The sequence below is a fragment of the Trichomycterus rosablanca genome, chromosome 2 (assembly GCF_030014385.1).
Source record: "Trichomycterus rosablanca isolate fTriRos1 chromosome 2, fTriRos1.hap1, whole genome shotgun sequence".
NCBI lineage: Eukaryota > Metazoa > Chordata > Actinopteri > Siluriformes > Trichomycteridae > Trichomycterus > Trichomycterus rosablanca.
In genome coordinates this window covers 42,604,740-42,619,289 of record NC_085989.1, presented here as the reverse complement: position 1 = coordinate 42,619,289, position 14,550 = coordinate 42,604,740, and the positions used below count along the sequence as shown (strand labels likewise).

Genomic DNA, 14,550 nt, shown 5'->3' with positions numbered 1-14,550 from the left:
GGCAAATCTAGCGCCGAACAGTCAATCAGGGGAAAAATCGTGTAGTGTGAGGCACTCAACCCTCAATTGCTTGAAATGTATTCAGTCATGATTGTAAGTCGCTTTGGATAAAAGCGTCTGCTAAATACCCAGCGTATATCCAGCCACATATCAGCTCTACTCTGACTTTGGTTTATTTTTGTTTCTAGTCCGGGAACCGGGTAGAACTTCTTCGAAAGTACAGCTTAATGCATATGGCTAGTAGGTTAAGTTGGCACTCAGATCTCATAGTCTTCCTCACGGTAAGCCAGATTCCTGGTAGCGGTTATATTTAGCATCGTCTTGGCCGATAAAGGAGGAGTTAATCTTGTTTATAAGTAAGCCAAATACGTTCTCCTTCCTAGCTTGTTTGTAAACTAAAGCAGACAAGAGTAAAGCAGACAGATGAGTGATGGATTAGTTAATGTGTCCTTAGCGGCACCGTTTGCCTTTGGCTCCAGTGTTTGGCTGTTGTTCTTTTCTCTTGAGGCTCCTGTTGTTTTCAGTGAGTACAAAACAGCACCAGTTCACCCCTTCATAACAAATCCAGACTACTCTGTCGGGTAAAGCTGTGCGGTTGTGGCTTAGCAGTTAACGTGCTGTCAGTCACGAAGGGTTGCGTATTCATTACCCAGGACTTTTCTGACAGCCGCTGATTGGCAGTTGCGCAAGACCTGAAGCTGCGAGCTGCCTAACCGTGATTGCTTGCATTCTTTTAGAATGGGTTAAATTAATGCCACTGTTAGGCCCCTGAGCAAGGCCCTTAACCTCTCAGCTCCAGGGGTGCTATGCTATGGCTGTATTCTTTTCCGTATGTTATCATGGGATTGGTGTATTCATACATACGCAGGGAAAGGAATGAGTAGAGAAACATGAGAAGCTGACAGAGGCTGTCGCAGCAGGTGTGAGACGATTCCAGATGTGGCAGTAGGTCAGTGGTTGGGAAGCTGACACAGATCCGCATTCGTTTACTTAGAAGCTAAAAGAAGCCACAGCCTAACAGGTTAAATAGTGCATCTTTAATTCAGGTTTTCCACACAAACGTTCTACTGGAGCGCCCAGGTACATTATCTCAGCTAATATTTGTTCCCACGTTGGATTTAAATGTGGCCTTTTGCTTCCCGAGCTTGCATGGGTTGAGACGAGCTTGTTATGTATATATATATATATATATATATATATATATATATACTGTATATATACACTATATATATATAGTTTATGCATTTTCTCCCCTTTTTCCTCCCTATTAGCGCGTCCAATTGCCCGATTGCGTCATGCCTCCTCTCCACCAATGCCGATCCCCCCTCTGATTGAGGAGAACGAAGCTATCCCACACCCCTCCGACACGTGGGCAGCATGCCGTATGCATCTTATCACCTACACTTTGACGAGTGCAGTACAGCTCAGCGTTGTGTACAGAGAGACACACCCTGACAACACTTTCTGATCTCTGTGCAGGCGCCATCAATCAGTCGTAATTGCACCAGTCATGGGAGAGAGACCCTATCCTGCTTAGTCCCGCCCCCATATCTGAACAACAGGCCAATCGTTGTTCATGTGGCCGCCTTAGCCGGCAAGGCAGAGCCGAGATTCGATACGATGTATTCGAGATCCCAGCTCTGGTTCCAGGGTGTGTTTTTACCGCTGCGCCACCTGAGCGGTGACGAGCTTGTATTATAAAGGGTACAAAGTGGAGTGTATTATTGGCTCATAGAGCTTGTTGAACATCACATTACCCATCAGGGAAGCCGTAGCCTAGTGGTTAAGGTACTGGACTAGTAATCAGAAGGTCACTGGTTCAAGCCCCACCACTGTCAGGTTGCTGATGTTGGGCCCCTGAGCAAGGCCCTTAACCCGCAATTAGCTCAGACTGTAACTGTAATGTAAGTCGCTTTGGATAAAGGTGTCTGCTAAATGCCGAAATGTAAATGTAAATTTCACAATAATGGGCATTAATATGGACTTGGTTCACTTGTTGCAGCAGTGCCAGCCTCCGCTCTTTTGGGAATGCTTTCCACAAGATTTTGAAGCATGTGTGGGAATTTGTGCCTATTATTCAAAGCACATTTGTAAGGAAAGTAGTTTATTTATTTATTAGGATTTTAACATCATGTTTTACACAGCACAGGTAATTACTGGTTACTCAAGATTCATCAGTTCAAGTTTATTGACAAACACAGTCATGGACAATTTTGTATCTCCAATTCACCTCACTTGCATGTCTTTGGACTGTGGGAGGAAACCGGAGCTCCCGGAGGAAACCCACACAGACACGGGAAGAACATGCAAACTCCACCCGGGAATTGAACCCAGGAGCTTCTTGCTGTGAAGCGACAGTGCTACACACCGAGCCACCTTGCTTAAGGTACTGCATTAGTACTCAGAAGGTCCCTGGTTCCAGAACCATAGTTGGACCCCTGAGCAAGGCTTGTAATCTTGAACTGCTTGCTTCATTTGCTTCAAATTGCAATTGTAAGTCACTTTGAATGTGTGTACTGTATGCATGTGCTGTAAATGTAAGATCAGGCATTGATGCTCGATGTTCCAGGTAATTCCAAAGGTGTTGAGATCCAGAGTCTGAGCAAGTGGAATTCCTTAACACCGCACAGTCATGTTAAAATGAAAATTTGCATTTATTGTATTGACCCTTTAGCAACTGGTGTGGCTAAAAATCCTAAACTTAATGATTAGAAGCGGTGTCCACAAAGTTTTGAACATTTTGTGTACGTTCTGTTTTTAAAAATTACAAACTAAGAATTAGGCGTCACGTTAGTGTTGTAATTGACTCGTTTTCCTTCTCTTGTGTTCCCGTTGTAGTGGTGGAGGTGAAGAGCTCGCTGCCTTCGGGCATGCAGAGTCCAGTCAGCGGAGGCGTTGGAGAGCAGGGCGGCGGAGGTAAAAGCGGAGGCGGAGGTCCGGTAGATTTACGCACGACCCCGAGTCTCAGCACTCTGAGCGTGATGGACCCATCGATGAGGGAGCAGCAGCTCCAACACGAGCTGCTTCTGCTCAAACAGCAACAGGAGCTGCAGAAACAGCTGCTCTTTGCAGAGTTTCAGAAACAACATGAAGTTCTCACACGCCAGCACGAGGTCCAGCTGCAGGAGCACCTCAAGGTACCAGCCGGGTGCATGCTGGGAGTGTGGCAGGGGTTGCTTATACTGTTAAGTACTGTAGAACGTGAGTTTTGGGTTACTGTATGAGTTAATCATAAGGTTAACGTTTAGGTGATAATAAGGTAACACATACTTCACCATGAACACAATTCTTCTTTTATTTCACAATTATAAATGTATAAATAATATAAAAAATAATAAACATTACACTATATTGCCAAAAGTATTCACTCACCCATCCAAATAACTGAATTCAGGTGTTCCAATCACTTCCATGGCCACAGGTGTATAAAACCAAGCACCTAGGCATGCAGACTGCTTCTACAAACATTAGTGAAAGAATGGGTCTCTCTCAGGAGCTCAGTGAATTCCAGCATGGTACTGTGATAGGACGCCACCTGTGCAACAAGTCCAGTGGTGAAATTTCCTCACTACTAAATATTCCACAGTCAACTGTCAGTGCTATTATAACAAAGTGGAAGCGATTGGGAACGACAGCAACTCGGCCACCAAGTGGTAGCCACGTAAAATGACAGAGCGGGGTCAGCGGATGCTGAGGCGCATAGTGCGCAGAGGTCACCAACTTTCTGCAGAGTCGATCGCTACAGACCTCCAAACTTCATGTGGCCTTCAGATTAGCTCAAGAACAGTGTGTAGAGAGCTTCATGGAATGGGTTTCCATGGCCGAGCAGCTGCATCCAAGCTTTACATCACCAAGCGCAATGCAAAGCATCAGATGCAGCGGTGTAAAGCACGCCGCCACTGGACTCTAGAGCAGTGGAGACGTGTTCTCTGGAGTGATGAATCACGCTTCTCCGTCTGGCAATCCGATGGACGAGTTTGGGTTTGGTGGTTGCCAGGAGAACGGTACTTGTCTGACTGCATTGTGCCGAGTGTAAAGTTTGGTGGAGGGGGGTTTATGGTGTGGGGTTGTTTTTCAACCCCTTAGTTCCAGTGAAAGGAACTCTTAATGCTTCAGCATATCAAGAGATTTTGGACAATTTCATGCTCACAACTTTGTGGGAACAGTTTGGGGATGGCCCCTTCCTGTTCCAACATGACTGCGCACCAGTGCACAAAGCAAGGTCCATAAAGACATGGATGAGCAAGTTTGGTGTGGAAGAACTTGACTGGTTTAACCCTAACCCTAACCCTGACCTCAACCCGATAGAACACCTTTGGGATGAATCAGAGCAGAGACTGTGAGCTCTTTAAAAATCCATGAAATCCGTCTGTTATATTAAATTGGGCATTAATTAGAGGTCAGTTGGTTGGAGGTCTTCTGTATATTTGGATCACAGGGTGGGGGTGAGGATGGCATGCGTGGGTTAATGTGTGCATTCTTTGACCTGATGTGTGTGTGTCTGTGTGTGTGTTTGAGCAGCAGCAGCAGGAGTTATTGGCGGCAAAGCGTCAACAGGAGTTGGATCAGAAGAGGAAGCTGGAGCAGCAGAGACACGAGGAGCTGGAGAAACAGAGGCTGGAACAGCAGCTCATCATGCTGCGCAACAAGGAGAAAGGGAAAGAGAGTATGTGTAAACACACACACACACACACACACACACACACACCATCCACAGCCAGTGGGCATGTGATAAATTTTTCTTTATGTACACACACACACAGCATATAGACTCATCCACATCTAATCCAGTATAGTTTTGTCTTCTCACAGGACTAGTGCACTCACTCAAAGCCACTTTGGTCCCTTCACAGCATTGATCTGCTTTCACACACTGTCTCCTATATTAACCCAGAGGGAAATAAGTGCAGAAATGAAGTGCTGACTCAGTAGGCGTTTATATATATCTGTACAACTGAGGCCGTAGGTGTTTTATATATATACAACTGAGTTCAGTGGTTATATACACGGATCAGCCATAACATTAAAACCACCTCCTTGTTTCTTCACACACTGTCCATTTTATCAGCTCCACTTACCATATAGAAGCACTTTGTAGCTCTACAATTACTGACTGTAGTCCATTCTGTTTCCCAGGACCACTACAGAGTAGGTATGTGACACTGACATGGTGGTGGTGTGTTAGTGTGTGTTGTGCTGGTATGAGTGGATAAGACACAGCAGCGCTGCTGGAGTTTTTAAACACCTCACTGTCACTGCTGGACTGAGAATAGTCCACCAACCAAAAATTTCCAGCCAACAGCACCCCGTGGGCAGCGTCCTGTGACCACTGATGAAGGTCTAGAAGATGACAATAGATGAGCGATCGTCTCTGACTTTACGTCTACGAGGTGGACCAACTAGGTAGGAGTGTCTAATAGAGTGGACAGTGATTGGACACAGTATTTAAAAAACTCCAGCAGCGCTGCTGTGTCTGATCCACTCGTACCAGCACAACACACACTAACACACCACCACCATGTCAGTGTCACTGCGGTGCTGAGAATGATCCACCACCTAAATATTACCTGCTCTGTGGTGGTCCTGTGGGGGTCCTGACCATTGAAGAACAGGGTGAAAGCAGGTTAAAACAGTATGTAAAGAAATAGATGGACTACAGTCAGTAATTGTAGAACTACAAAGTGCTTCTATATGGTAAGTGGAGCTGATAAAATAGACAGTGAGTGTAGAAACAAGGAAGCCGGGCAATTGGACGCGCTAAAGGGGAGAAAATGCATAAACAAAAATATTTAAAAATTCATTACTGCTGAGATTCTTCTGGTTCCTCAGTACTTATACTGCTGGGTTTTTTTTATTTTATTTTTATTACAATTACTGGAATGAGCTACAGCTTTAGTTAACTCAACACTAAACCAACAATTAGTTAGCAACTGTTTTTCAGGTTTAACTTTTCCCTTTATTTTGGCCACCTCCTTTATTTTCTCTTTACCCCCTTTTGTTTGTGGCTTTTTAACCAACATATGGCTCTACCTTGGTTAAGCATCTTGCAAACTGGATTCATTTCAATTCTTGCAGGCGCAACCCAGCTCGTTACACTAGGTCTAATCAAAATGAATGAATGGCTCTGTAATTCTGTTACCACAAGCTGCTTATGCCTGGTTCACACTACACGATTTCTGCCCTGATTTTCACTCGGCGACTGATCGGCGCTAGATTTTCCGGCTCAGGAGCAACTCGGTGTTCGCTCGGCGATCGAAACTCGGCTCTCAATCGCTATGTGTGAACTACTCAACAACTCGATCCAAGGCTCGCCGAGCGCTTGGCGACCAAAGAGAGATATCTAGGTTGTCAAATTTCTGGATCTGAGCTGCCCTGTTCTGGCAATGAGTGCTATGTCAAACAGCCAATGAGAATACAAGATACGGGGTGAGGGGAAACGCAGGGGAGGAGTAGTAAAGAGGTGGGACAGGGGGATAATATAGTTTATATCAGAATACATCGGCACACACACAAGTTTTACAGTATTTCTGACCTGATCGTTCTCTACAAAACATAACACCAACGTTGCATTGCAAAAATATTTATTAACCTCCAACTCACTATAGAACAATCCCTGCTGGTCTTGTTGCCAAATCCACTCGGATTCATTTATTTTTTCTCCTTGCTTTTACGCTGCACATCATATATATTGATCACTTGCTACTTGTTGACGTGCATTTTTGGACGTGGTATCATTACACCCCTCGTCACTTCTCGCGTGTGTTTTAATGACAAAACATAGTTTGGGAGACCAGAGAAGCTCACCTGTGATTCCAGTTAGTGATAGATGGTGTAGTGTGAAACCCCCTATCGCCGATCAGTCGTGTAGTGTGAAATACACACCGACTTGAAAGACTCCAGATTACAAGAGATCCAGTCATGTAGTGTGAACTGTACAGCGACCTGACCACTTGTGAAGTCGTGTAGTGTGAACTCGGCATTACCTATCCAAAATACAAAATCTCATGTAATCCTTTAAAACCATTCTCTTGCAAGAATAAACAAGTATGTAGTGTAGATCTATGCCATCTATGCTGCAGCTCTAAGTCATGCGCCACTCACATCCTCGCTCATTCATATTCGCTAAGCTGATTAGCTTGTGAGCGATGGTCACACAGCTGTTGAATTCATCTGTCGGTGTAAAAGCATTTGTCCCTGTAATGCCTTCTACTGTAAAAGCCTAATTTAATTTACCACACTGACGTATCGCTGCTTATTTTTACCAGGCTCTGCTCCAAAGACTCTGTTATGCAACATGCAGGTTATTTGACTCCGGGGAGAGGAATGAAGCTTGTGTTGTTTTAATTAAGAACAATATTAAAAACAAATATGTGGAGCAGTAGCAGCAGTATGGGTGGGTAGAAACTGGGACAGTGGTAGCCTAGTGGGTAGAGCTTTGGGCTATCAACCGGAAGATCGGAGGTTCAAATCCAGGCTCTGCTATGCAGCCACTGTTGGGTCCTTGAGCAAGGCCCTTAACCCTGTCTAGTCCAGGGGCGCCGTACCATGGCTGACCCTGCACTCTGACCCCAGCTTCCAAACAAGCTGGGATATGCGAAGAAAGAATTTCATTGTACTGTACACCTGTATATGTATCCACGATTTTCCAGGCAACCCAATGGGGGCTGCCATGACACCTCCCTATTTCCATTTGCCGGTTTTTCGTTTCCGGTCGCGTTAGATTTGCTGTAGTACTAACTACAACATTATTAAACTATTTTGGTAAGAACTGCATGGTTTAAATATGAGCTCGGGCTCGACGTGCCACAACAACTCAGAGAAATTGAAGCTGTTATTGGAAAGTTCGTGCTTTAAACACCAGCGGATTTGTAAACACTGTCCGTGCACTGCGCCTTATGTGTTACATTCCATAATAATATAATAATAATATTAATCATATAATAATTATTATTTATTAATAATATTATATATAATATCGTATAATGCAGTTTCACTTTGTATGGTCCAAAATTTTAGAGAGCATTACCCTGTTTGCTGTTCCCAGTTCATTGTTTTAGTAAATTAAACAATGCAACGCGTTTTATTCTGTCCCTTCAGCTCCACTTTCCTGCTTTACATCCACTCATGAACCAATATAAGTATACACTGTTGTAGAAGTAAAAACAATCAACAAATTAGTCCTTATACATTGTTTATGCATAAAATAGACAGCTGCTCTACACTTACTATTCAACCACCTAGCGTTTTTGGCCATGTTTGTTAAAAAAAACCCAGTTACGAATGACCACTACTTCTGTCGTTCAGAACGTAAACACTGTAACCGGAAGTCAAAAACCGGCTTCAGCTACGAATCACGGGAAAGGTCAAAGTTCAGGAAAATCGTGGATATATGACAAATAAAGTAAATCTTCTTCTAAAAATGTTTCTGTCGCTCTGAAGTTAAACCTGCAAAACGGTTGCTAACAATTAGTGCTGTCAGAATTTGTGTTTAGTTTGGTCTAGTGTTAAATTAACTGAAGCTGTAGCTCAGTAATTGTGCCTGTTAAAAGAACACAACCAGAACACAAACCCTGTTAGAACAAAAGACTATTAAGTGCAGGGCTTAGTAAAGAGGTGCTGATAGGCTGTGGTTGGGTCTGGGGTCTGCAGAAGCTGAGGGACATGATTAGATTGAATTATTCTGATGTTGTGCATGTTCCTAACCACAGCCTATCAGCATCTCTTTACTAAGCCTTGCACTTACTGGTGTTTTGGTCTTACACTCTTGTCTTTTTGTACTAGAGTAAGAAAATCTTTACTGGGGGCCGCTCAGGTGGCGCAGGTAAAAACACACGCTGGAACCAGAGCTGGGATCTCGAATACATCGTATCGAATCTCAGTTCTGCCTGCCGGCTAGGCTGAGCAGCCACATGAACAACGATTGGCCTGTTGTTCAGATATGGGTGGGATTCATAACTAATGCAATTACGACCTTTGCTGGCTGATTGATGGTGTCTGCACGGAAATGAGAAAAGAGTGCTCTCAGGGTGTGTCTCTTCGAACACAGTGCTGAGCTGTGCACTCGCCTAAGTGTAGGTGATAAGATGCATACGGCATGCTGCCCACGTGTCAGAGGGGGCGTGGGTTAGCTTCGTTCTCCTCAATCAGAGCGGGGATCGGCATTGGTGGAGAGGAAGCATGATGCAATCGGGCAATTGGACACGCTAATAGGGAGGAAAAGGGGAGAAAATGCATAAATAAAAGATAATAATAATAAAAAAAGAAAGTGTTTAATGAAATTGATTGTTCTTGTTTAAATCCCTTCTGCTGTGGTTCCTCTGGTCCCTCAGTACTAATACCGCTGTCTATTATTTGAAGTGAGAAAGCTTAAAGCCAAATGTATATATGCTTTTAACCTGTTATACTTTATGATTGGCTAATTATATGGAATTAATTACACACCTGCCAGCCAATCAGATACAATGATTTTCCATAACCATAGTATGATGCAGTTTTTTTTCCACTGTTTGAATTTAGCACCTGATACTTATGGAAACTAATCGATGTCTTTAAACAGGAAGTAGTTTGGGGAAAGCAGGATTTCACACACTATCTGTGTCAACTTTGCCAGGTGCCATAGCCAGCACACAGGTCAAGCTGAAGCTCCAGGAGTTCCTGCTGAACAAAAAGGAACCCCCATCTGGCGTGATCAACCATTCATTTCCTCAAAAGTGCTGGTAAGTGGAACGGTCCGGGCTCTCGGAATGGAATATTTGGTGCAGAGAGTACTGAGTAATTCATGAGTACCCAATTCCCTGTGTGTGTCTAGGGGTGCTCACCACACATCTATAGACCAGAGCTCCCCTCCACAGAGCAACACCCCAGGCACACCCCCTTCTTATAAACTGCCCCCCCTGCTTGGGACCTACGAGGGCAAGGATGACTTCCCTCTCCGCAAAACAGGTGAGTGTGATTAGTTTTGGTTATTGAATTAGTGGGATTCTTTAATGGGCTATATACTGTATATATATATATGCCACTTACCATATAGAAGCACTTTGTAGTTCTACAATTACTGACTGTAGTCCATCTGTTTCTCTGCATGCTTTGTTAGCCCCCTTTCATGCTGCTCTTTAATGGTCAGGACCCTACAGGACCACCACAGAGCAGGTATTATTTAGGTGGTGGATCATTCTCAGCACTGCAGTGACACTGACATGGTGGTGGTGTGTTAGTGTGTGTTGTGCTGGTGTGAGTGGATCAGACACAGCAGCGCTGCTGGAGTTTTAAAATACAGTGTCCACTCACTGTCCACTCTATTAGACACTCCTACCTAGTTGGTCCACCTTGTAGATGTAAAGTCAGAGACGATCGCTCATCTATTGCTGCTGTTTGAGTTGGTCATCTTCTAGACCTTCATTAGTGGTCACAGGACGCTGCCTACGGGGCACTGTTGGCTGGATGTTTTTGGTTGGTGGACTATTCTCAGTCCAGCAGTGACAGTGTTTAAAAACTCCATCAGCGCTGCTGTGTCTTATCCACTCATACCAGCACAACACACACTAACACACCACCACCATGTCAGTGTCACTGCAGTGCTGAAAATGATCCACCATCTAAATAATACCTGCTCTGTGGTGGTCCTGTGGGGGTCCTGACCATTAAAGAACAGCCTGAAAGAGGGCTAACAAAGCATGCAGAGAAACAGATGGACTACAGTCAGTAATTGTTGAACAACAAAGTGCTTCTATATGGTAAGTGGAGCTGATAAAATAGACAGTGAGTGTAGAAACAAGAAGGTCCACAACCTTCTGATTTATAATCTAAAGCTCTACACACTAGGCTACCATTGTTTCAAAGCATTAAATGAGTTTAAAAAAAAATTTCTTTTTTAAAAATATTAGCTTTACACAATTCCCCCCTTATCTCAGGCGTGGTCGATCAGCCATATTTTGTTCTAATTTTGCTTCTCTATGAAGTTTTGCACTGGAGCTAACAACCAACACTAAGCAGACATCTTAAACTATGTCCGAATGTTCTGTAAGTTCAAACAGACTTTGCGTATGTAGTAATTAGCTGGAGCATCTCATCCCTCCACACAGCATCAGACTACAATAGGATGTGTGAAATAAAGTTGTATGGTGGAATTATGTGCTGCACTTGATTCTGTTCAGGATTGCACTCTTCTATTGCGCTAGCCCACTTCTGCTGAGATTCCAGCCAGCCGGCCGTCTACTTAGCGCAGTGCAGTGCAGGGCAGTGGTAGCTTAGTGGTTAAAGCACTGGACTAGTAATCAAAATGTTTAAGCTTCACCACTGCCAACCTGCCCACAATTGCCAGCACAGTGAGGTGAATGCAGCCTTAATCCTGCAGCCTGACCGAGTACATCTGCCATCAGAGTAAAGTGGTGTACGATTCGGCTGATCTTTTCCTCCAGTAAAGTGTCTGTGCATGACAGTAACGTGCATTGTTTATCTGTGAAAATGTTGTTGTGTAGACAGTGCGGCAATGTTGCTAAAAGCAATGTAGTTGTGTGTGTAGTGTGTGAGCGTGTGTGTGATCTTCGTTGGTTGTGTTCGTCCAGTGGGGCGTCTACAGGTGTGAGTCAGAATGAGTCATCAAAGCAGCAGCAGCGGCAGCACACACACACACACACACACACTTTTTAAGGCTGTTTTTGCTTTACAAATACCTATCAGCTCCATTCAAACACACCCACACACTATATCTGATGTATTAACACATTCAGCATCTACACGTTATCTGGTTTAGAATCATGGGATATTTTTGTGTTTTTATATAAAGCACACACACACACACACACACACACACACACACACACACTCTTAGAGCTTTTTGCAGACTGCAGATTACAAATTTTAGGATAAGAATAATCTGTCATAAGGATTATATATACACATATATATATATATATATAAGCCATAACATTAAAACCACCGGGTGGTGTGTTTGTAGTGCTGGTATGAGTGGATACGACACAGCAGCGCTGCTGGAGTTTTTAAACACCTCACTGTCACTGCTGGACTGAGAATAGTCCACCAACCAAAAACATCCAGCCAACAGCGTCCTGTGACCACTGATGAAGGTCTAGAAGATGACCAACTCAAACAGCAGCAATAGATGAGAGATCGTCTCTGACTTTACATCTACAAGGTGGATCAACTAGGTAGGAGTGTCTAATAGAGTGGACAGTGATTGGACACAGTATTTAAGAACTCCAGCAGCGCTGCTGTGTCTGATCCACTCATACCAGCACAACACACACTAACACACCACCACCATGTCAGTGTCACTGCAGTGCTGAGAATGATCCAGCACCCAAATAATACCTGCTCTGTGGGGGTCCTGGGAGAGTCCTGACCATTATAGAACAGGGTGAAAGCAGGTTAAAACAGTATGTAGAGAAACAGATGGACTACAGTCAGTAATTGTAGAACTACAAAGTGCTTCTATATGGTAAGTGGAGCTGATCAAATGGACAGTGAGTGTAGAAACAAGAAGGTGGTTTTAATGTTATGGCTGATCAGTATATATCTTGGGTCAGGACACAACGGTCAGCCATCGTATGGTGCCCCCAAAACAGAGTCGGTCTTTCTCAGAGCAGAGAAGGGCCCAGGAATCCGTTTAAATCCTGGCTGCATGGCAGAGCTGGGATTCAAGCCCACAACCTTCCAATTTATAGCCCAAGGCTCTACACTTTAGGCTACCATTGTTTCGGAGCATTTAATAAAAAAATTATATAGTCGGGGTGCTGTCAGATATATTCTGATGTTGTTGACATCTGTTAACAGTCCCTCAATCAAGGGTCCATCAATCAGTAGGTACACACTTCATCATTGACAGTAATAAAAAGGGAGTATTAACCAGTATTAACCACCTCTAACCACCTCATACATCATCAAAATTTCTTACATGCCTCTTTTTTTCCTTCATATTGCAATGTCAGAGCTGGGGTCAGCATATGACTACATAAAGGCTGACATGAATTGCCAAACACTGACTTTTTTTCAAATCCATGTACTGCTTTATGATGGTGTTGTGTGAAGCAGACAAACTCGCACTAAGCAGGTGTTTGCATGGTTCCAGTCTCAGGTTTCCCCTTTTATAGTGAGTCACATTCAACCCAACCTCTTCTTTTAATGTCCATGTGTTTGTGTGTGTATGCAGAGTGTACGTGCCTTAATACATTTTAGACCGGGGCGACTTAAGAGTTTGTATACTTGCCGTGGTGGAAATAAGGCTGATAAAGGCTTATATAGATAGATTGTGACATTTAAACCACGCTTGATTAGTTCTCTGGGTGGGAGGGGGGAGGCAAAAATAATATAAAAAAAAAAAAAAAAGAAGAGGACAAGGGACTTGAATGACCCAGCCAATCTCCTGATTGACTGAATTCCAGTCAAAGTTTATTGAGCTTTTTGAAATGACAAGAATTCTAAACAGGGTTTAACAAGGAATGAGCCAACATTGAACCACAATGCAGCAAAACCGTAAACATCTCAAAGCGGCTTTCCCTTACTGAACAAGCTGTTGTTTATTAGTATGCTTTGTTAGAATCTCTCTCTCTTTATCTATCTCTGTGTGTGTGTGTGTGTGTGTGTGTGTGTGTGTGTGTGTGTGTGTGTGTGTGTGTGTGTGTGTGTGTGTGTGTAGCTGTCCGCGGTCCTGATAAACGTACATAAATTGTCTGATACTCTAACGTCAGGTCTTTCGTTTCCCCTCAGCATCGGAGCCCAATCTGAAGGTGCGCTCTCGCTTAAAACAGAAGGTGGCTGAGAGGAGGAGCAGTCCTCTGCTGCGCCGCAAGGACGGCACCGTGATCAGCACCTTTAAAAAAAGAGCCATCGAGATCTCAGGTAAGAACTGGTCTAGCACTCTTTTGTGTGGACAAGGCAACATTCAGCGACCTTGAGCTTGGTGAAAGGCGCTATATAAGTTGAACTTATTATTATTAGTTGTTAACACGGGCTATTACACCAGCAACCTCTTTAGGGTGTTTTGGTTTGATGAGAATCTTTCTACCATACTGATGTTGAAAGAACTAGAGCTACTAGAGTGAGTGGTTAGCATTAACATTTATACTTTATTATACGGTAAGCCAACAACCTAAGTAGCAACTATCCAGTATCCATCCTTCTCTTTTTTAGATTGGCCAAGCTCTCGAGCAGGCAATGCTAAGACTCAAACTCTGGTCATTATTGTAAATAGAGCTAATAGAGTCACAGATGAGTCAAAACATCAGGATCACCCCACAAAAATGTACATGGTAATGCCTGTTGCTTTAAAAGTGTGCAGTCAGGGATCTATTAAATGTTCGTCTGATTGTAGTTACTCATAGTTCACGTGTTGAATGCAGCAGATCTGATCAGTATAAAGACCTAAAGAGTGACATTGATCATTATGATTAGGGATGCATCAATACCATTTTTCCCAACCGAGTACGAGTACAAGTACATGTATTTTAGTACTCGCCGATACCGATACCAATACCTATTTAGAATACTGTTTGTTTTTTAAACAAAAGCACACGTGAGAAGTGACGAGAAGTT

The 14,550-nt window shown here is 43.6% G+C and overlaps 1 protein-coding gene across 5 annotated transcripts in view; it reads left to right on the top strand.

Moving 5' to 3' along the window:
- The window catches only part of hdac5 (histone deacetylase 5), a 183,605-nt gene that overhangs the window by 126,555 nt on the left and 42,500 nt on the right, over positions 1–14,550 (top strand). For 3 of the 5 annotated variants that reach the window (XM_063016029.1, XM_063016006.1, XM_063016000.1), the window contains 5 exons: positions 2,839–3,137; positions 4,522–4,666; positions 9,557–9,716; positions 9,809–9,942; positions 13,726–13,857. In XM_063016029.1, coding sequence (XP_062872099.1) covers positions 2,839–3,137; positions 4,522–4,666; positions 9,557–9,716; positions 9,809–9,942; positions 13,726–13,857 — 870 coding nt within the window. The remainder of the gene's footprint in view (positions 1–2,838; positions 3,138–4,521; positions 4,667–9,556; positions 9,717–9,808; positions 9,943–13,725; positions 13,858–14,550) is intronic. The other 2 variants (XM_063016021.1, XM_063016014.1) reach the window with 1 other exon arrangement.